Source organism: Rhinatrema bivittatum, chromosome 6 (genome assembly GCF_901001135.1).
Source record: "Rhinatrema bivittatum chromosome 6, aRhiBiv1.1, whole genome shotgun sequence".
In the NCBI taxonomy this organism is placed as follows: domain Eukaryota; kingdom Metazoa; phylum Chordata; class Amphibia; order Gymnophiona; family Rhinatrematidae; genus Rhinatrema; species Rhinatrema bivittatum.
Window position 1 is genome coordinate 4291336 of NC_042620.1, and position 22246 is coordinate 4313581.

Here is a 22246-nt window from a genome sequence, read left to right on the forward strand (position 1 = left end):
AAAGATTTCTTTGAGAGAGGGTGATGGTTGCATGGCAGCGACAAGGACAGTATCTGAATTCATGAAAGCATGGGAGGGGGGTGCTGGGACTGTACAGCTGAGCCCTTGGTATGGACGGACAGACTAGGCAAACAGATTGCTTCTTTCTGCTGTCGTTTGTATTTTTCTATCCCCCATTCCTCTGCATACAGTTACAATAACCAAGAAAAGGCTCCAGGGTTAGCAGTGCGGCCTTCGCATCTCACACATAACGCTCTTAAAACTCTCAGCAATCAAAGCGTCTACAACCAGCACATCTGGCACCAGCTGGCAATGTCAGGGCAGGGGACAAGTGAAAGGGAAGCAGAGGGAGGTCCCTTGTCACCCTTGGAAGTCTCTGCGGATCAGTCTCTCCGAGCTTACTCTTACACACACTGGGGTAGATTCTCAAAGGGTTTCGCGTGTAATATATGCGCGTAACCCTTTAAAAACCCTCCTGCGCGCGCCGAGCCTATTTTGCATAGGCTTGGCGGCGCGGGAAGGGGGTGGGGGCATGTCCAGGGTGGTCCCGAGGCCTCCGGCTCAGCAGCTGGCCAGCGCGCACAAGATACGACTGCCAGAGGCAGGCGAAAAAAAGTGAAACAAAGTAGGGGGAGGGGATTTAGGTAGGGCTGGGGGTGGGTTAGATAGGGGAAGGGAGGGGAAGTGGGGAGCAGCCTCGGAGGGAACGGGGAAAGCCGTCAGGGCTCCCCTAGGGCTCGGCGCGCGCATGTTATAAAATCGGGTGTACATGCACAAATGTACCCCCGCGCGCGCGCGCGCTGGTTTCAAAATCTGCCCCACTGTGAAGTCACTCTCATAGTTCACTCATATAAATGCCCAATCGGAGTCTCTCTGAGCCCATTCTCACACACATTCACAGGGAGTTCATTCAGATATGCAATATCTTTGCTGAGCAGGAGGATTAACTCTTTAGCAATGGTCATTACATCATGTCCTCAGTGGGGTCAGATAGCAGGGTATTAACCCTCATATTCAATTTTAGCCAAAAGGCCAAGAAGGGACCGTCTTCAGCCAAACCAAGCTCACGGGTGTTCTCTCTGAACTCACGCTCACACACGGGCGCACACTCTAAATGCAAATGGGAGGTAAATCACCTGCTTGACTTCTTCAAAAGTTAGTGGGTACGGCGCTTTCACTGGTGGGTATGGCGAGAAATCATCAAGAAGCTCTAGTAATTCTCCAGTCTGAAAAACACAAGAATCCTCAGTCTGAGCAGTCATGAAGGAGACCATCATGGAGCACCAGCTCTCTTGTGCAAGATCTTTCCCTGGTAGTAATAAGAATGAAAAGAATTAACACACTCCGCAGAGTCATTAATGAATTCATCAAATCCAGAGTTCGTGAGCTCATGTGGGAACCTGCTCTGAACAGGGCTGCTCACTGAGGCTTAAAGAACAAAGTTTCAGTGTCAGCATCTTAAAGGGACAGAGCCTGATATTCAGCCAGACGGGGAGCGGATAGCCTGATACATATCTGATTAGTTAATACCAGATACTCCTGGCTATCTCAAAGTTAGTGGGATACGTTTATCCAGCTTACTTCAGAAATGATTTCAGTTATCCAGCTCAGGGCCAGTGCTAGCTTTTTTGTTGCTCTGTGTGAACAATTACTGTGCCGCCCGTCTCCCATGTCCTACAGTAATCTAAACTTTAAACTCTGACATTCCTCTCTATGCCTAAGAACATAAGAACATGCCATACTGGGTCAGAACAAGGGTCCATCAAGCCCAGCATCCTGTTTCCAACAGTGGCCAATCCAGGCCACAAGAACCTGGCAATTACCCAAACACTAAGAAGATCCCATGCCACTGATGCAATTAATAGCAGTGGCTATTCCCTAAGTAAACTTGATTAATAGCCATTAATGGACTTCTCCTCCAAGAACTTATCCAAACCTTTTTTGAACCCAGCTACACTAAAGGAAAATTAGTTTCTTACCTGATAATTTTCATTCCTGTAGTACCACGGATCAGTCCAGACACCTGGGTTGTGACTCCGCACCAGCAGGTGGAGACAGAGCAAAACTTGTCGGGCTTCCCTACATATAGTAAGGTGCCACCCACAGCCTCTCAGTCTTACGTAATGTCAAAGCAAATTTAACAACCAAGCTATCTAACTAGACCGCCCTAACCAGGGCCGGTTCAATAAACCCCCAGCCGGAACAGAACGTCCGTAACCAAGGGACAAGTGAACTATAACCCAACCTAAATAATTGAATCCACCGAGCGGACTCTCCGTTACTTCAGAACAAAACAGCATCTCGGGCGGGATCCTGGACTGATCCATGGTACTACAGGAACAAAAATTATCAGGTAAGAAACTAATTTTCCTTTCCCTGTACGTACCCGGATCAGTCCAGACACCTGGGATGTACCAGAGCCAAATTACTGAGGGTGGGAACCAGAGAGTCCCGCTCGGAGTACTCTCTCTCCAAAACCCCCAGAATCCGCCGCCTGGACATCCAACCGATAATGTCTAGTGAAAGTATGTAACGACTTCCAAGTCGCCGCTCTGCAGATTTCCTGAGGCGACACTTGAGAGGACTCCGCCCAAGAAGCGGCATGCGACCTTGTTGAGTGAGCCCGAAGGCCCACCGGGACCGGCTTCCCTCGTAGAATGTATGCCGAAGCGATAGCCTCCTTGAGCCAACGTGCAATAGTTGTCCGGGAAGCCGCCCCACCCCTCTTTGGGCCAGAACACAACACAAAGAGGTGGTCGGAGACTCGGAACGGATTCGTGACCTCCAGGTAACGAAGGAGGACCATACGCACATCGAGTTTCCGTAGTTCCCTCATCTCTGGACTGCTCTCATGCGGGAAAGCAGGAAGCTCCACCGACTGATTTAAATGAAAAGCAGATACTACCTTAGGCAAAAAGGAGGACACCGTCCTCAGAGAAACTCCTGAATCTGAGATCCGTAAGAACGGCTCCCTACATGATAGAGCCTGTAACTCTGAAACTCGTCTCGCCGACGCTACGGCCACAAGGAAGACCGCCTTCGGCGTAAGATCCTTTAGTGTCGTCCGCCTTATCGGTTCAAACGGAGCCGAACATAAGGCGGAAAGAACCCAATTGAGGTTCCATGACGGACAGGGATGACGTAACGGAGGACATAAATGCTTAGCTCCTCGAAGAAACCGAGCTATGTCCGGGTGAAGGGCCAGGGACACCCCCTGCACCTTACCCCTGAGACAACCGAGGGCCTCCACCTGAACCCGAAGGGTACTACAAGATAGACCTTTAGAAAGACCCATCTGAAGAAAGGCAAGCACATTGGACACGGATGCTAACAAGGTGTCCACCCTACGATTTCTGCACCAGTCCTCAAACACCGCCCAAACACGCACATAGGCTAAGGACGTAGACTGTTTCCTAGATCTCAACAAGGTGGCCACCACCGCGACCGAGTAGCCCCTATTTAGCAAGCGCCTCCTCTCAAACGCCATGCCGCAAGACAGAAGTGATCCGCGTCCTCCAAACAAATGGGGCCTTGATGGAGGAGAGCCGCGGACCCCTGAAACCGCAGGGGAGGCCCCACCGCTAAGTGGAGCAGATCTGCAAACCAAGGTCTCTGTGGCCAATCCGGCGCTACCATAATCACGTCCGCCGGATGCAACTCTATCCGTCGCAGGACCTTGCCTATTAGGGGCCAAGGAGGGAACACGTACAGCAAGACGTCTGTGGGCCAGGGGAGCACCAGCGCATCGACGCCTTCGGCCCCTCGTTCTCTCCGTCAACTGTAAAACCGTGGAACCTTCGTGTTCTGAGTGGTGGCCATCAGATCCATGTGTGGCGGACCCCACCTCTTGCAGATGAGGCGATACGCAACATCCGCCAACTCCCATTCTCCGGGATCCAGGTGATGGCGACTGAGGAAGTCCGCCTGGACGTTGTCCACTCCGGCGATGTGAGACGCCGCGATGCTGCTGAGGTTCTGCTCCGCCCAGCCCATCAAACGGTGCGCCTCCTCCGCCACTAGCTGCCTCCTTGTCCCCCCTTGGCGGTTGATGTACGCCACGGTTGTCGCATTGTCTGACAACACCCTGACCGCCTTTCCCCGGATCAAGGGAAGGAAGGATTGCAGCGCCAGCGTTACTGCCCTGGTCTCCAGACGATTGATGGACCACCGTGACTGAGCTCTGGACCACTGTCCTTGTACCGAGTGTCCCAGGCAGACCGCTCCCCAGCCGGAGAGACTGGCATCTGTTGTGACCACCGTCCAGTTGGGCACGAGTAAGGGAATTCCGCACGTCAGATGGTCGGTATGGAGCCACCAGTGAAGACTGTCCCTTGCCTTGTCCGTGAGCGGCAGCGGGAGATGAAATTCCTCTGACACCGGCTTCCAACGGGAGAGCAATGCTGATTGCAACGGCCGCAGATGCGCAAACGCCCAGGGCACCAAAGCTAACGTCGATGCCATAGAGCCTATCACCATCAGGTAATCGCGGACCAGGGGCATACGGAGGGACAGCAAACGTCTCACTTGACTCTGCAGCTTGTGCACACGCTCCAAGGAGAGAGACACCTTGCCCTGTTTGGTATCAAAAAGCGCCCCCAGATACTCCAAGGACTGAGTGGGGACCAACCGACTCTTGGCCAGATTGATCACCCATCCGAGGGAGCGCAAGAGCTGTAGGGACTCTGCCGACCGCCTGCCGACACTGTACTTCGGACTTTGCTCGGATGAGCCAGTCGTCCAGATAAGGATGCACCAGCCATCCTTCCCTCCGGAGCTGGGCTGCCGCCACCACCACCATAACCTTGGTAAAGGTACGGGGAGCGGTGGCGAGGCCGAAGGGGAGAGCTCTGAATTGGTAGTGCCTGCCCAACACGCAAATCCTGAGGAACCTCTGATAGGAAGGCTGAATGCCTATATGAAGATATGCTTCGGCGAGATCCAACGACGCCAGGAATTCCCCCGGCCGCACCGAGGCCACTACCGACCGGATCGTCTCCATTTTGAAACGTGGAATGCGAAGACACCTGTTCACTCCTTTCAAATCCAAAATTGGTCTGAACGTGCCCTCTTTCTTTGGTACGATGAAATAAATGGAGTACCGGCCCTGTCATTGCTGCTCAGGAGGCACGGGAGTTATTGCGCCCAGGCATCCAGTCGCCGAAGAGTTTGCCTTACTGCTGCGCACTTGCTGCAGCCCTTGCACGGGGACATGAGAAACTTGTCTACAGGAACTCTTACAAAATCTAAGGCGTAACCTTGACTTATCACGCTGAGGACCCACTGGTCCGATGTTATTTTGGTCCACTCCTCGGAAAATAACACCAACCTGGCTCCTACGTTTGGCACATCCGCCCAAACCTGGGCTGAGGAATGGACCGCCCTCGTTTCATTGGGGCCCCTTGGACCCTGCTCCCGCCGAGGGTCCACTCTGCCTCCCAAACTTTCTGCTCCGAAAGGACTGAGGCCAAGAAGACGTTCTGGAGGAGGCGGGCCTGTAGGACGGACCGGACGATCTCTGCGGCCGCGATCTTCTATTCCCCCGAAATCGAGTCCGATTGGCGAGCCCTGGGCCTGTCCTCTGGCAGTCGAAAAGCCTTGTTCTCTCCGATCGATTGCATCAGGTCATCTTTCCTTAAAAGGCAGCGCACCCAGATGAGCTTTTGAAGAGCCGTCCGCCGCTCAATTGTGAAGCCAGAGAAGCCGGCGAGCAGCCACCGCTGAAACCATGGACCTGGCCGACGGGCGCAGCAGGTCATACAGAGCATCCGCACTGTAGGCGATCACCGCTTCCAGGAGATCCGCTTGCGCCGATTTCTCTTCTGAGAGCCCCGCATTGGCCTGCAGTACCTGGGCCCAGCGAAGTCCCGCTCGCAGGGCAAAGTTATAGGCGCCCGGACTCCCAGAGCCGAGACCTCAAAGACCTTTTTAAGCTGCAGTTCCAGCTTTCTGTCCTGGATATCCTTAAGTGCTGTGGCCCCTGTGACAGGAATCGTCGAACTCTTCGTCACGGCCGACACCGCTGCGTCCACTCTCGGAAGGCGAAGGAGGTCCAACGTATCCTCCGGTAGCGGATACAGTCTGTCCATGGCTTTGCTCCCCTTCAGGCCCCACTCCGGGGTGTCCTATTCTCTGAACAGTATATCGGATGCTGAAAAATGGAATGGAAAAGCCACTGCCGGACCGAAGGGGCCCAACAGTACTGGGTCCATATTGGCCCCTTACCGGGACTCTACCGGCGGAGCCTCCACATCCAGCTCCTGGAGAATGGCCGGAATTAGCGGCGCTAGCTCCTCTTTTGGAAATAACCGGACCACCTTAGGATCATCGCCGTCCACTGCCGGAGTTCCCTTTCCGGTGCCTGGCTGACCTGGACCCTCTGCAACCGGTTCATCTGCCCCCCCCAGGGGCTGAACCGACGGATCCGCATCCTCCGAATCCGCAGACTCGCTGTCCGGGTCCCGCAGACTCGCTGTCCGGGTCCTGAGTGGCGCCCCGCACTGGGCGCTTCCCCTTTGGTGAGTCCGAGGTTCCTCTGGGTCTCTTTCTGGCCGTCCTCTTCCGGGGCCCTGGATGTCCTTGGATGGTCCTCCGGACCCCTCAACTCCTTCCTTCTGGAACGTTTACATTTTAAAAACCTTGCGCAGGAGAAGCGCAAAATCCTCTGAAAAAGACGCCTCCGACCCAGAGGACCCTTCATCCGCACTGTCCTCCCCCGCTCGGTGGATTCAATTGTTGCGGTTGGATTATAGTTCGTGTCCCTTGGTTACGGGCGTGAACCGGCCCTGGTTAGGGCGGTCTAGTTGGATAGTTTGGTTGTTAAATTTGCTTTGACATTACGTAAGACTGAGGGGCTGTGGGTGGCACCTTACTATATGTAGGGAAGCCTGACAAGTTTTACTCTGTCTCCACCTGCTGGTGCGGAGTCACAACCCAGGTGTCTGGACTGATCCGTGGTACGTACAGGGAAACAGCACTTACAGCAACCTGCATGCTATGTTTACATGCACTGCTGGGGCACCAACCAGAAAACCCTGCAAAAATACCCATGTGGTATTAGGCCTATTGTAACGCATGTTGAATGTGGGCTTGAAAAGTTACAATATAGTAAACCTCCTATACCAGATCAGCACTAACTACCAGCTCGCAAACAATAATAGTCTTACCTATGAAAAAGTAATGCTGCAAATATTTCACCAGGTCCTAAAACAACAATACACCTCCTATTGGGAAAACAAAACAGTCCAGACTGCTATAGATCCCTACACTGTCAATTTAACCCCCATGTTATCCCTCCCTTCCTTCTTTCCCCCCCTCCAGTGAACCCTCCCGTTGTTTCATCGATTAGCAAATGTTAAACTACCATTAATCTGTTTGAATCTTGTAAACCGTTGTGATGGCTACACCGAACGACGGTATATAAAACTCAACAAATAAATACACAAGAAACTACTCGCTAGCAGAATACCTCACCTTGGTCACATGTGCAGAACACAGAACATCACCAAATACAGAATAAAAAAAAAAAAAGAGACCATAAAGTAGAAATAAAAGTGTGCAGACAAGCCAGACTCTGTATACTGTACAACAATGGGAAAACAGAAACATTACCATTCATCATAAAACATCAAACAATAAAATCAAGAAATATAAAACACCAACAGTAAAACTATATCATTAACGAAAATAAATATTTTAAGATAGTAGAAGAATAAAAATCCAATTAAAAAATCATAAATTGACTTTGTTTTATTCTTACATAGAGCTTATTCAGCCAGGAAGGCTGTGGAACAGTGTAGGGAGCGCTGGCGCATCCTGGTCCTTCAAAAAGGGGTAGGTCATCTTGGGCGATGGTAGCCACAAGAGTTAGGCGGGTTCCGGAGGTCCTGGTACTTCCGGCTACTGCAGATAGCTCCTCTGAGTTTGCAGAGGGTGACCAATCTGCCAGCGCAGAATCCGAAGGATGCAGATCCGAATATGGTGAAGCACGATCCAGATAACTGTGGCAAAGCCCTGACTGTCAAAGGAGATGATCCTAAAGTGGTGTAGCTCTTCCACAGGGAGGAGTTGAGTCTCTTGATACCCTACATTCTGGAGGAACTGGGTATAAAAGTCCCACGGGACAAATCAGATCTGGAGGAGGTAGACCCAGTTATGGACGGCCTTCAAGATCTGGCAAAGTCCTTTCCGTTCCATAAATTGGTCAAAAGGTTGGTATTTAGGAAGTGTGATACTCCTGAGACCGACTTGAAGGTTGGCAGAGCCATGGACACATTATATCCTTTGTCTGAGGATACGCTGGAGTTCCTGAGTGTCCCAAAAGTGGATGCCTCAGTTTCAGCTGTTACTAAGAAGCTGACCATCCCAGTGGTTGGGTCTGCAGCATTGAAAGACCTTCAAGATAGAAAGTTAGAAGTTCACCTCAAGAAGATATCTGAGGTTTCGGTCCTTGGCATATGAACTGCGGTTTGCAGTAGTTTTATGCAAAGAGCAGATCTGCACTGGGTGCAGCAGTTGCAGGTGGACAAATCCTTGTCAGACTCTGAGGCGAAGCAGGCAGAGCGGCTGGAGGCTGTGGTGGTCTATGGAGCTGATTCGTTATATGACCTCAATAGGACTTCATCCAGGACACTGATGTCTGCAGTATCAGCCTACAGACTCCTCTTGTTGAGGAATTGTTCAGCAGATATTTCATCCAAGTTCATTGCCCTTTAAAGGGACGTTGCTCTTTGGGCAAGACTTGAAGGAGGTGATTAAGTTTTTGGGGGGGGAATAAGGTTCACAAATTGCCTGAAGATAAACCAAAAGGGAAGGGGTCTTTTTCCCCCATGCTCTTGCTTCAGAGGGAATAGGCAGTTTCGACCTTTCCGAGTTTCAAGTGGTACCCAAATGCAATCCTCAGAAAGGAAACTGTCCTGGAATCAGTCCTTTCATGGGCGAAAGATGGGTAGAGATGGCTCCTCCATCAATTTTGAGCCCTGCCCTTCGGTCTGGCGACAGTGACCAGGACCTTCATCAAGGTGATGGTCATGGCAGCTGCGGTTCTCTGGAGGGACGGTTTCTTGGTTCACCCCTATCTGGATGACTGGCTGATTCGGGCAAAATTAGAGTCCCTTTGCCAGGAGGCAGTAGACTTAGTCCTCCGGCGTCTAAGGTCATTGGGATGGATAGTCAATCTGTTCAAGAGTCATCTTTCTCTTTCCCAGGTTTTGGAATTTCTGGGGGCACGTTTTGATACCAAAGTGGGAAAGGTTTTTCTCACCAAACAGCAGATTTCCAAATTACAAGACTCAGGTTCACAGATTGTTGGAGAAGCGCATGCCCAAGGTTTGGGATTACTTGCAGGTTCTCAGGTCTATGGCTTCCACTTTCGAATTGGTCCCATGGGCATTTGCTCATATGCGGCTTCTTCAGTCTGCTTTACTAACCCGCTGGGACCTGTTGTCGGAGCAGTTTCACCTGCCGCTTCCTCTTACGAAGTTTGCCAAGTCCAGTCTTTCATGGTGGCTAGTTCCGGACAAGTTGAGAGAAGGTGTGGATCTGGAAGTCCCAGTCTGGATGATCATTACCACTGATGCCAGTTTCTCTGGTTGGGGAGCGGTTTTGCCAGGACCAGTCCATAAATGGTGCAACAAGGCAGAATTAGGTCAAGAAAAGGCCCTAAAAAAATCTTAAAAGGAGGACTGGGAACATGTCTGGTAGCTCAGACAAAGAAAAACTAAGTGTTTCTCTGTGCTGTACACTCTCCCTTACATTTGACAAACTCACAAATTGTTACAATGTAAACCGGCATGATGTTCCGACGATGTCGGTATATAAAAATCAACAAATAAATAAATAAATAATAACCCCACCACCCTGCGCGCGCTCCCTTACAAATTACATAAACTCACAAACCCCCATCCTACACGTGCTCCCTTACACTTTACATAAACTCAGTCCCCATCCTACGCACGCTCCCTTACACTTTACATAAACTCAGTCCCCATCCTGCCCGCGCTCCCTTACACTTTACATAAACTCAGTCCCCATCCTGCCCGCGCTCCCTTACGCTTTACATAAACTCAGTCCCCATCCTACGCACGCTCCCTTACACTTTACATAAACTCAGTCCCCATCCTGCCCGCGCTCCCTTACACTTTACATAAACTCAGTGCTCCATCCTGCACGCTCTCCCTTACACTTTACATAAACTCATTCCTCCATCCTGCGCGCGCTCCCTTACACTTTACATAAACTCATTCCTCCATCCTGCGCGCGCTCCCTTACACTTTACATAAACTCATTCCTCCATCCTACGCACGCTCCCTTACACTTTACATAAACTCAGTCCCCATCCTGCCCGCGCTCCCTTACACTTTACATAAACTCATTCCTCCATCCTACGCACGCTCCCTTACACTTTACATAAACTCAGTCCCCATCCTGCCCGCGCTCCCTTACACTTTACATAAACTCAGATCTCCATCCTGCACGCGCTCCCTTACACTTTACATAAACTCATTCCTCCATCCTGCGCGCGCTCCCTTACACTTTACATAAACTCATTCCTCCATCCTGCGCGCGCTCTCTTACACTTTACATAAACTCATTCCTCCATCCTGCGCGCGCTCCCTTACACTTTACATAAACTCATTCCTCCATCCTGCGCGCGCTCTCTTACACTTTACATAAACTCATTCCTCCATCCTGCGCGCACTCCCTTACACTTTACATAAACTCAGTCCCCATCCTGCTCGCGCTCCCTTACACTTTACATAAACTCAGTCCCCATCCTGCGCGCACTCCCTTACACTTTACATAAACTCAGTCCCCATCCTACGCACGCTCCCTTACACTTTACATAAACTCAGTCCCCATCCTGCCCGCGCTCCCTTACACTTTACATAAACTCAGTCCCCATCCTACGCACGCTCCCTTACACTTTACATAAACTCAGTCCCCATCCTGCCCGCGCTCCCTTACACTTTACATAAACTCAGTCCCCATCCTACGCACGCTCCCTTACACTTTACATAAACTCAGTCCCCATCCTGCCCGCGCTCCCTTACACTTTACATAAACTCAGATCTCCATCCTGCACGCGCTCCCTTACACTTTACATAAACTCATTCCTCCATCCTGCGCGCGCTCTCTTACACTTTACATAAACTCATTCCTCCATCCTGCGCGCACTCCCTTACACTTTACATAAACTCAGTCCCCATCCTGCTCGCGCTCCCTTACACTTTACATAAACTCAGTCCCCATCCTGCGCGCACTCCCTTACACTTTACATAAACTCAGTCCCCATCCTGCGCGCGCTCCCCAGCCCACGTTCGCTTCCTTAAATTTGGCATAACCCTTCCTCACCATACACTTTTTTATTTTATTTTTTACATTTTATGACTCCTCCCCATCCCAACTCTGTGTGTGCTCCAATCCCTTACATTTTATGAGACCCCCTGCACGTTCCCTTACACGTTACATAACCCCCCACCCTGCACTAGTTCCTTTACATTTTATATAAACTCCACCCCGTAATTCAAGCCCTGTACGTATTCTAATAGTCCCTTACATTTTATGATCCTTCCCTTCTGCTTTACTTTTCTAAAGACACAGGTTTTTGACTGTTTGCTGGGCAACGGATGCAGGTCAAGACTGCCTCTCACCTTCTTTAGGGGGATGAACCCATAAGCATATTTTGGCGTGGCAGGGGGCATCGGGCCATAAGGTATATCCCTAAACTGGTCAGGAAGAAAGGAAAGAGAAGGAATCTGTTATTGACTGAAGTAGGAGGCCAGAAGACAGTGCAGCCCCATCCCAGAGCTGAAAGCATACCCCCTGCCCACCCCTCCCCGTCACAGGAGTACTACCTTACTGATGACAGTTCTGATAGCAAACAGTTTGTCTGTGGGGTCCCCGGCTTCTGAGAGAGGAGCATCATAATCATAGCTGGTGGTCACTGGCAAGTACTTGTTCTTGTAATCAGCACCTGGAGAGAGGTAGGAAGAGTGACGCAGTGAGTCTGAGGCGAGAGGAGGTGCGCCAGTCCTATGAGTGTCTATCTTGTGGGGGAAGGGGGTTGCCAGCAATATGAAGCATGTGTGTGTATATGTGGGACCAGAGGGGGTATGGCAGCCCTATAAGAGTGAAGGAGAAGTAAGCCAACCTTAGGAAATGAGTAAGGGTGGACGAGAAGGTGGTCTGCCATTTCTATGAAGAGAAAGTAACAGATACCAGCCCCGTGAAGTAAAAGTGCAGGAAAGGGAGGTGTGCCAGCCCTATGACGTGAAAGTGAGGGATACAAACCTTGTGAAGTAACACCTGGTGGTGTGCCAGCCACGTAAAGTAGGAGGGGAGGTGAGAGCAAGGTAGGAGTGATGGCGGTGAGGGAATGTACCAAATAAGATGCAACTGAGTAGGGGGAGGGGAGTGAAAGATCCATGAAATGAGAATGAGTGGAGGAGTGAAGCTGAGTACGGAGAGTTGTGCATGCCAGGCCCCTAAGGATAAAGTACTGGAGGAGAAGGTGAGCTTGTGTGCACCAAGCCCATGAGGTAATATTGAACGAGTGTGCATGTCAGACCAGTGAAGTAAGAATGGAAGGAGAGGTTCACAACAATAAGAACACAAGAGGTGCCCTGCTGGGTGAGACAAAGGTCCATCGAGCCCAGAATCGGGTCACAAGCACCCAGTAGATCTCACTCCCAGGGATAAGTGAAGGCTGAAGGAACTTGTCCCTACCCACTTTTGAACCCCAATGTATTAGTTGCCTTGACCACTTGATTGTGCACTGAGTGAAAAAAATACTTGTTATGATTTATTTTATTTAAGACTTTTTATATACCGTCTTTAGCAAATTAGATTTGAACAAAAACAGTTTACAATAATGAGCAAAATAATAAATACTACTTTCATAAAGTGAAAGTAAAAATAAAATAAAAAGTATGAATAAAAATTACATAGTAATGTATCACTATCAATATTACTAATATCTTTATCCTAAAAGATATTAAAATAAAATAAAATTAACTTTAAATTTAACAAAACATAAAGATGGAAAATTAAAATATCATCATAACAACACAACATAATAAAAGAAAAATGGATCTACTTAATCTTTTATTCAGTAATTGTTTTAAATGTGCTGGTTGCATGTTTCATGGAATGCCCCCTAGTGCTAGTGTCGTTTGAGTAATAGCCATTCCCTTGTTACCCATTTTTACCAATTCCACCTCAATCATGATTTGATAAATCTCATTCATATGCCCTCTCAAACTCTTCTCCAAGCTGAAGACTCCAATTTAGCCTTTCTCCATAAGTGAGGTTTTCCATCCCATTTATCATTTTTGTCGCCCTACTCTGTAACTTTTCTATATCCACTACGTGTTTTTTTTTTTAGATGGAATGACCAGAACTGCACATAATAATCAAGGTGTAGTCGCATCATGGTTTGATACAGAGGTATTATGACATTCTCCTTTCCTTTCCGAATAATTCCTAACATTTTATTTGCTTTTTAGACTGAGCTGAGCATTTCAATTCATTGTCCACAAGGACTCTGAGGTCCTATTCCTGGGTGGTGATTCCTAGCACAGAGCCCAGCATCGTGTGCCTGGAGTTGGGATTATTTTTGCCTACGTGCATTCCTTTGCACTTGTCCATATTAAGTGCAATCTGCCATTTACAAGTCCAGCCTCCAGTCTCACAAGCCTTTCTGCGGTTCTTCACAATCCTCTACTTGATGAAAGGAGTCAGGGTGGGGGAGGTCAGCGGACCCTGGCACATTTTAAACGGGGATTGGAGGTATGGGAAGCACAGCCTGAATGGGCTTATCTTTTACTTTGTGGCCAAGATTGCAAATCAGGCCCTTTTCTTTTTTTTTTTGACAGCGAGGCTTATTTGAATATCGTTTGAAGATATCCAGTAAGTAGCTAGTTACAATATCTGGCCAAACAAGGCCAAATAACTTTAGATCTACTCTCAAGCAGGTCTGATCTAGGAAGATATATCTGAAATTTGCTTTAACTCCGCCCCAAAATTTTATTTAGATTTTTTTTATTTATTTAGATTTTATATTCCGCTTTTTGCACTTTTTTTTTCCAGTGCTTCAAAGTGGATTACATTCAGGTACTGCAGGTATTTCCCTATCCCCAGAGGGCTTACAATCTAAGTTCTGTACCTGAGGCAATGGAGGGTAAAGTGACTTGCCCAAGGTCACAAGGAGCAACAGACTCGAGCCCTGGTCTCCTGGTTCGTAGCCCACTGCTCTAACCACTAGGCTACTCCTCCACAATACAGTTTCTCATTTGCCAATGCTACTGGGAAATGAATCATAGGAAAATTGGTTCTTACCTGCTAATTTTCATTCCTGTAGTACCACGGATCAGTCCAGACAGTGGGTTGAGCCTCCTGTCCAGCAGATGGAGACAGAGAAAAACTGAAAGGGTATCCTATATCAGGACAGTGCTCACCCTGCATCTCTTCAGTATAAACGTTATCAAAGCAGACAACTAGCAAGTGGAAAAAGAACCAAAATAAGATCAAGCAAGTAACCAACTTCAAACAGATAAGAAGTCACTCTTACATCAGTGAGTACCTCCGGTGCCCTATCAATATCGGATAGGAAGTAGACAGATCCAAAATTCTGTGAAAGAAAACTTCGTTCAGACGGATCAAAAGTAGATGTAGTCAGGGTGGGAGTCTGGACTGATCCGTGGTACTACAGGAACGAAAATTGCAGGTAAGAACCAATTTTCCTTTCTCTGTACGTACCCGGATCAGCCCAGACTGCTGGGATGTACCAAAGCTTCCCTAAATGGGGTGGGACTGAGACAGTCCCACTTGAAGCACCTGCCTTCCGAAGGAGCCAAATACAGGCACCTGCACATCGAGGCGATAATGACGAGCAAAAGTATGCAGAGACTTCCAAGTCGTTGCTCTGCAGATTTCCTGCGGAGATACAGACTGTCTCTCCGCCCAAGAAGTAGCCTGTGAATGCAAAGAGTGGGCCCTTAAGCCCTCCGGAACCATCCAGCCCCAACAAATATAAGCCGACGCAATCGCCTCCTTTAGCCAGCGAGCAATCGTAACCTTAGAAGCCTTGTTTCCCTTATTTGGGCCAATCCATAAGACAAATAAGCACAGACAAGTAAATAATTTAATGATAACTATAAGACGGCAGATGGTTAACTCTTTATTGACTAATTAAAATGATGGATATTTATGGTTTGTTATTTTCTTTATTTGTTAATTATTTACTTTAATGTTATGTTATTTACTTTGCGTCGCTTCATGAAGCCGGCGATAAACATCTTGCTTCCGGTGTTATAACCCGACAATGCATATTACCTTTCCTGTTATACTGTTCTACCTAATGTTCCTTAACTTATAATTTGTTGTTCTATAAGTTATATATCAACCTGTAATATGTTGTTCTACCTGTAAACCGGAGTGAAGGCATCTAGCTAAACTTCGGTATATAAAAGCCTATAAATAAAATAAATAAATAAAGAGATGATCAGAGACTCAAAACTCGTTTGTAACCTGTAAATATTGCAGTAGTACTCTTTTAACGTCAAGGCGCCATAGGTCACCACCAGGCGTGTTTGTAATGTCCTCAGAAGAAAAAGCAGGGAGTTCCACCAACTGAGTGACGTGAAAGGAAGACACAACCTTCGGCAAGAATGATGGAACCGTCTTAAGGGAGACACCTGAATCAGAAAAACGGAGAAAAGGTTCTCTACAAGACAATGCTTGGAGCTCCGATACCCTCCTGGCGGAGCAAACAGAAACAAGAAAAACCGTCTTAAGAGTTAGATCCTTAAGCGTGGCCTGCTAGAGGGGCTCAAAGGGTGCCTTGCAAAGGACTCGAAGCACCAAGTTAAGGATCCATGAGGGGCAAGTAGCCCAGACAGGCGGATTCAAATGCTTAGCCCCCTTGAGGAATCGAACGACATCCAGATGAGCCGCCACCGTGTAACCATCGATCTTTCCTAAGAGGAACCCAAGAGCAGAAACCTGTACGCGCAAAGAATTGAAAGACAAACCTTTGGAGAGGCCATTCTGAAGAAAAGAGAGGAACTGGGATACTGGAGCCTTGCATGCCGGCACTCCAGACTCAGCACACACATTCTCAAATACTCTCCACACCCGAACGTAAGCGAGAGGGGTAGAAGGCTTATGGGCCCGCAACAGAGTGGATATAACTTCTTCCTTGTACCCCTTCTTCCTCAGTCTCCACCGCTCAAAAGCCAGACTGCTAGACAGAAGCGATCCACCTGATCGAAAAATACTGGACCTTGAAGGAGCAGGTTTGGGAGATGACCGAGGCGAAGGGAATCATCTGTCGCGAGGTTCACCAGATCCACATTGCACGGCCTTCGAGGCCACTCTGGTGCGACGAGAATGGGTACGAGAATGGGTACGAGAATGGGTACGAGAATGGGTACGACGAAGTAGATGGAGTTCTATCCTTCTGAGTACTTTTCCCACCAGAGGCCAAGGGGGGGAACACATAGAGGAGAACGTCATGAGGCCAGGAAAGAACCAGGGCATCCACCCCTTCCGAGCAGTGCTCCCTTCTGCGGCTGAAGAATCTGGGGGCCTTTGCATTGTTCAGAGTAGCCATCAGGTCTAAGTGGGGGACCCCCCACCTGCGGACGATCAGATCCATCGTCCCGGACAACTCCCACTCTTTGGGGTCTAGCCATTGACGACTGAGGAAGTCGGCTTGAAATTTCTCCTTCCCCACAATATGGGAAGCTGCCAATCAATCCAGGTGACGCTCTGCCCAGGCGAGCAGCTTGCAGGCTTCCAGAGCCACCGGACTCCTGGTGCCCCACTGACGATTGATATAGACTAACGTGGTGGCATTGTCAGAGATAACTCATACCGCCTTGCGATGGATCAAGGGCAGGAAGGCCTTGAGTGCCAGATGGACCGCTCAGGCCTCTAGATGATTGATGTGCCAGAGGGATTGAACTGGAGAACAGCATCCCTGCGTAGACTGAGTCTAACACACTGCTCCCCAGCCAGAAAGGCTGGATTCCATCATTACAATAATCCACTGAGGAGTGTACAGGGGCATCCCCTTTAACAGGTGGGTGAGAGAGAGCTATCACTGTATGTCGGCGATGGTAGCATCGGAGAGCAGCAGAGGCGTTTGAAACTCCTCCGAGACCGGTTTCCAAAGGGACAGCAACGCTTTCTGTAAAGGACACATATGCGCAAAGGCCCACGGAACCAAATCTATAGTTGATGCCATAGAACCCAGTACCTGGAGATAATCCCAGGCCGTGGGGACCGAGAGGGATACCAGATGTTGCACCTGATCCATGATCTTGAGCACACGAGTCTCAGGTAATAACACTTTTTGCCCATGTGGGTGTCAAAGCACGCTCCTAAGAACTCAAGAACCTGAGAGGGCTTGAGGTTGCTCTTGGAAAAATTGATTATCTACCCGAGGGAGGTGAGGACCGACGAGACCCGGTTGACCACCTTCATGCACAGCTCCTCTGACTTCGCCCGAATGAGCCAGTCGTCCAGGTATGGGTGGACTAGGACTCCCTCCCATCGGAGGAAGGCCCCCACCACAACCATAACCTTGGTAAATGTGCGGGGAACGGTGGCAAGATCTAATGGGAGCGCCTGAAACTGATAGGGTCGTCCCAGATTGTTGAAACGAAGGAAGGTTTGGTGGTCCTGACAGATCGGGATGTGGAGGTAGGTCTCCATCAGATCAAGAGAGGTGAGGAATTCACCTGTGCGCACAGCTGCTATGACTGCCCTCAGGGTCTCCATGCGAAAGTGGGGAACCTTGAGCGCCCTGTTGACTCACTTGAGATCCAGGATGGGACGAAAAGATCTGTCCTTTTTGGGTACGACGAAGTAGATGGAATACTGGCTGGATCCCTGCTCCTGAGGGGGGACCGGGACTATGGCTCAGAGGGCTAAAAGCCTTTCGAGAGTCTGGCAGACCACTGGCCACTTCCACGCGCTGCAGGGAGAGCAAATTCTAAAGCGTAACCTCTTTCGATCACCTCGAGAACCCACTGATCCGCAGTAATTTTGACCCATTCCTCAAGAAAAAGGGACAGCCGACCACCTAAGTCTGGAAAGGAGGAATGGGCCGGCCGCATCTCATTGCGAGGGCTTTGCTGTGGGGCGTTTGGTAGGTGCCGTCTCTGAAGGATCGTCGTCCCCGAAAGGACTGGGCCCATGCTTGAGCTCCAGTGGAGGTGTTTCGTTGAAAAGCACCTCTCGGCTTATTGTACCTGAGCTGCCCCCTGAAGCAAGACTGTGATGGAAAAAACGACCTGGACTGTTGGGGCGGTCCTCAGGCAGCTTATGAACCTTGTTATCGCCTAAGGATTTGATAAGCTGTTCCAAGTCCTCATCAAAAAGCAACTTACCCTTGAAGGGGAGAGTGCCCAACTGTGATTTAGAAGAGGAGTCTGCAGCCCAATTCCTCAGCCAGAGAAGATGCCTGGCTGAAACCGCTGAGACCATGGTGATACAGTTTTGGCTGCAGTGCAACCGCCTCACCACCAGGGGTCCCTCTAGTGCTGGCTTTCCTGACAGGCCCAGTCCATCTCCTCTGTCCACTCTATGCTCTGGGTGTGCCCTTATAACCCTGCCTGACAGTTGCCTCGGTGCTTCGGCATCGAGCTCACCTGGGCTCCCTGCTCTAGCCCTGCGCGGCCTTCGGGCCTTTCCTTGCCCTGCGCGGCCTTCGGGCCTTTCCTTGCCTTGCCCTGCGCGGCCTTCGGGCCTTCTTCCTCGCTTTTCTTACCTGGCCTACGGGCCTTCTGACCTGCCTGCTCTGCTTACGGTGTGTGGCCTACGGGCCTTCTGTGTATGTGTGGCCTACGGGCCTTCTGACCTACTTGCCCTGACTACGGTGTGTGGCCTACGGGCCTTCTGTGTATGTGTGGCCTACGGGCCTTCTGACCTGCCTGCTCTGCTTACGGTGTGTGGCCTACGGGCCTTCTGTCTGTGTGTGTGTGGCCTACGGGCCTTCTGACCTGCCTTGCCCCGCTTATGGTGTGTGGCCTACGGGCCTTCTGTGTGTATGTGTGTGGCCTACGGGCCTTCTGACCTGCCTTGCCCCGCTTATGGTGTGTGGCCTACGGGCCTTCTGTGTGTATGTGTGTGGCCTACGGGCCTTCTGACCTGCCTTGCCCCGCTTATGGTGTGTGGCCTACGGGCCTTCTGTGTGTGTGTGTGTGGCCTACGGGCCTTCTGAACTGCCTTGCCCTGCTTACTGTGCCCTGACCCAGCCTGGACCCAGACACTGCTGACTGCCGCCTGCCCTGACCCAGCCTGTACTTAGACACTGCTACTGCTGCCTGCCCTGACCCAGCCTGTACTTAGACACTGCTACTTGCCGCCTGCCCTAACCCAGCCTGAACCCAGACTCTGATACTTGCTGCCTGCCCTGACCCAGCCTGGAACCTGACACTGTTTCTAGCTTCCTGTCTCTCTCCACCTGGAGCCACCCTGCTGGGTGGTGTTCACGACTCCTGACCAGAGCCCAAGCGTAACAGTATGCCGAAGCCATCAATTTTCCAGGGGAAGAGATAGGTCTTGGTACTACCGGTGAGCCAATTTTTCTTTTACCTCTACTCACATTATGCCTCAGCCTCCAAGTTTTTATGTCTGTGCTTGTTGCCAGACTTTGAACTATCTCAGTTACAAGAACTGTCTTGCATGTCAACTCTCAGATCAAGAACACTGGGTATGCAGTGGTTGTCATAAGAGGAACGTCTCAGTCTATCAGGAATGTTTAAATTGTTTAAATCCTAAACCAGGGTGGTGGAAATGCTCCTGTCTTCCGTGTCTGTTACCACCAGGCAAACCCTGCCCCCGTTGTTCTGCTTTAGGATCAGCTGTTCCATTAGAAAAAACAATCAGCTCTCCTAACCGGTATTCTGCTTCCGGCTCCACTAAAACAGACATTTTAGCTGGCAGTTTGTGGATAGAAAAACCCAGGACTTACCTGGCCAAGAAGGTTTCTGTGACACCAGTGCTAGAGCCTCAGGAACAGGTTTCTCTCAAACGGAGAGAGTTGATTAACTCTAGCAGGGCTCTGCTTCCCACAGCTGCTGTTGAGACACTAACGAGCACATTCCCTAGACGTCCTAGAACTGCCTGTGCCTTCTCTAAACTGCTCCTCCAGAAACAAAATAAGGAGCCTCAGAGTTTGGCTCGGGGTATCAAGCCCACAGCAGTGCAATCTGTGTCTTCTATGTGCACTGCTTCTAACCTTGCTGCTCTGCCATCTGAGCCTGTTTCATCACCCCAAGAGGGGGCCAAGCCTGCTGCGTCGCCCCAAGAGGGGGCCGAGCCTGCTGCGTCGCCCCAAGAGGGGGCCAAGCTTGCTGCATCACCCCAAGAGGGGGCCAAGCTTGCTGCATCGCCCCAAGAGGGGGCCGAGCCTGCTGCATCGCCCCAAGAGGGGGCCGAGCCTGCTGCATCGCCCCAAGAGGGGGCCGAGCCTGCTACATCGCCCCAAGAGGGGGCCGAGCCTGCTGCATCGCCCCAAGAGGGATCCAAGCCTGCTGCATCGCCCCAAGAGGGATCCAAGCCTGCTGCATCGCCCCAAGAGGGGGCCGAGCCTGCTGCATCACCCCAAGAGGGGGCCGAGCCTGCTGCATCGCCCCAAGAGGGATCCAAGCCTGCTGCATCGCCCCAAGAGGGGGCCGAGCCTGCTACATCACCCCAAGAGGGGGCCGAGCCTGCTGCATCGCCCCAAGAGGGGGCCGAGCCTGCTGCATCGCCCCAAGAGGGATCCAAGCCTGCTGCATCACCCCAAGAGGGGGCCGAGCCTGCTGCATCGCCCCAAGAGGGGGCCGAGCCTGCTACATCACCCCAAGAGGGGGCCGAGCCTGCTGCATCACCCCAAGAGGGGGCCAAGCCTGCTGCATCGCCCCGAGGAGGATCCACGCCTGCTGCATCACCCCAAGAGGGGGCCAAACCTGCTGCATCGCCCCAAGAGGGATCCAAGCCTGCTGCATCGCCCCGAGAGGGGGCCAAGCCTGCTTCATCGCCCCGAGAGGGGTCCGAACCTGCTACAACGCCTGGAGAGGTGTTCGAGCCTGCTTCATCGCCCCGAGAGGGGTCCGAGCCTGCTTCATCGCCCCGAGAGGGGTCCGAGCCTGCTACATCACCCCGAGAGGGGGCCGAGCCTGCTACATCACCCCAAGAGGGGGCCGAGCCTGCTGCATCGCCCCAAGAGGGGTCCGAGCCTGCTTCATCGCCCCGAGAGGGGTCCGAGCCTGCTTCATCGCCCCGAGAGGGGTCCGAGCCTGCTTCATCGTCCCGAGAGGGGTCCGAGCCTGCTTCATCGTCCCGAGAGGGGTCCGAGCCTGCTTCATCGCCCCGAGAGGGGTCCGAGCCTGCTTCATCGCCCCGAGAAGTGTCCGAGCCTGCTTCATCGCCCCGAGAAGTGTCCGAGCCTACTACAACGCCCGGGCAGGTGTTCCAGCCTACCGTTTCACCCCGAGAGGGGCCCGAGCCTGCTGCACTACCCCGAGAAGAGCCTGCTGAACCGGTCCTGCTGCCGCCCCCGGAGGGGCTTAAACCGGTCCTGCTGCCACCCCCGGAGGGGCTCAAACTGGTACCACTAAAAGACTTTCTGACTCAGCCATCTGAGCCTGTTGAATTGCTCCAGCTCTTGCTGCCCTCGGAGGGGTCGGATTTCATTTTTGAGTACCCCCTGCTAAGATGGGACCCAGGAGGAGGGGGAGGCCTTGAGGAGGGGGTACTGTTACAGTTTTGGCTGCAGTGCAACCGCCTCACCACCAGGGGTCCCTCTAGTGCTGGCTTTCCTGACAGGCCCAGTCCATCTCCTCTGTCCACTCTATGCTCTGGGTGTGCCCTTATAACCCTGCCTGACAGTTGCCTCGGTGCTTCGGCATCAAGCTCACCTGGGCTCCCTGCTCTAGCCCTGCGCGGCCTTCGGGCCTTTCCTTGCCTTGCCCTGCGCAGCCTTCGGGCCTTTCCTTGCCTTGCCCTGCGCGGCCTTCGGGCCTTCTTCCTCGCTTTTCTTACCTGGCCTACGGGCCTTCTGACCTGCCTGCTCTGCTTACGGTGTGTGGCCTACGGGCCTTCTGTGTATGTGTGGTCTACGGGCCTTCTGACCTACTTGCCCTGACTACGGTGTGTGGCCTACGGGCCTTCTGTGTATGTGTGGCCTACGGGCCTTCTGACCTGCCTGCTCTGCTTACGGTGTGTGGCCTACGGGCCTTCTGTCTGTGTGTGTGTG

At 51.2% G+C, this 22246-nt stretch overlaps 1 protein-coding gene across 1 annotated transcript in view; it reads right to left on the minus strand.

Annotated features, from left to right (window-relative positions):
* LOC115093355 (beta-galactosidase-like) overlaps positions 1-22246 on the minus strand; it is a 156791-nt gene that overhangs the window by 49993 nt on the left and 84552 nt on the right. The window contains exons 7-9 of the mRNA XM_029604986.1: positions 11853-11971; positions 11649-11723; positions 1137-1226 (exon numbers count right to left, since the gene is read on the minus strand). Of these exons, the coding sequence (XP_029460846.1) occupies positions 1137-1226; positions 11649-11723; positions 11853-11971 (284 nt within the window). The remainder of the gene's footprint in view (positions 1-1136; positions 1227-11648; positions 11724-11852; positions 11972-22246) is intronic.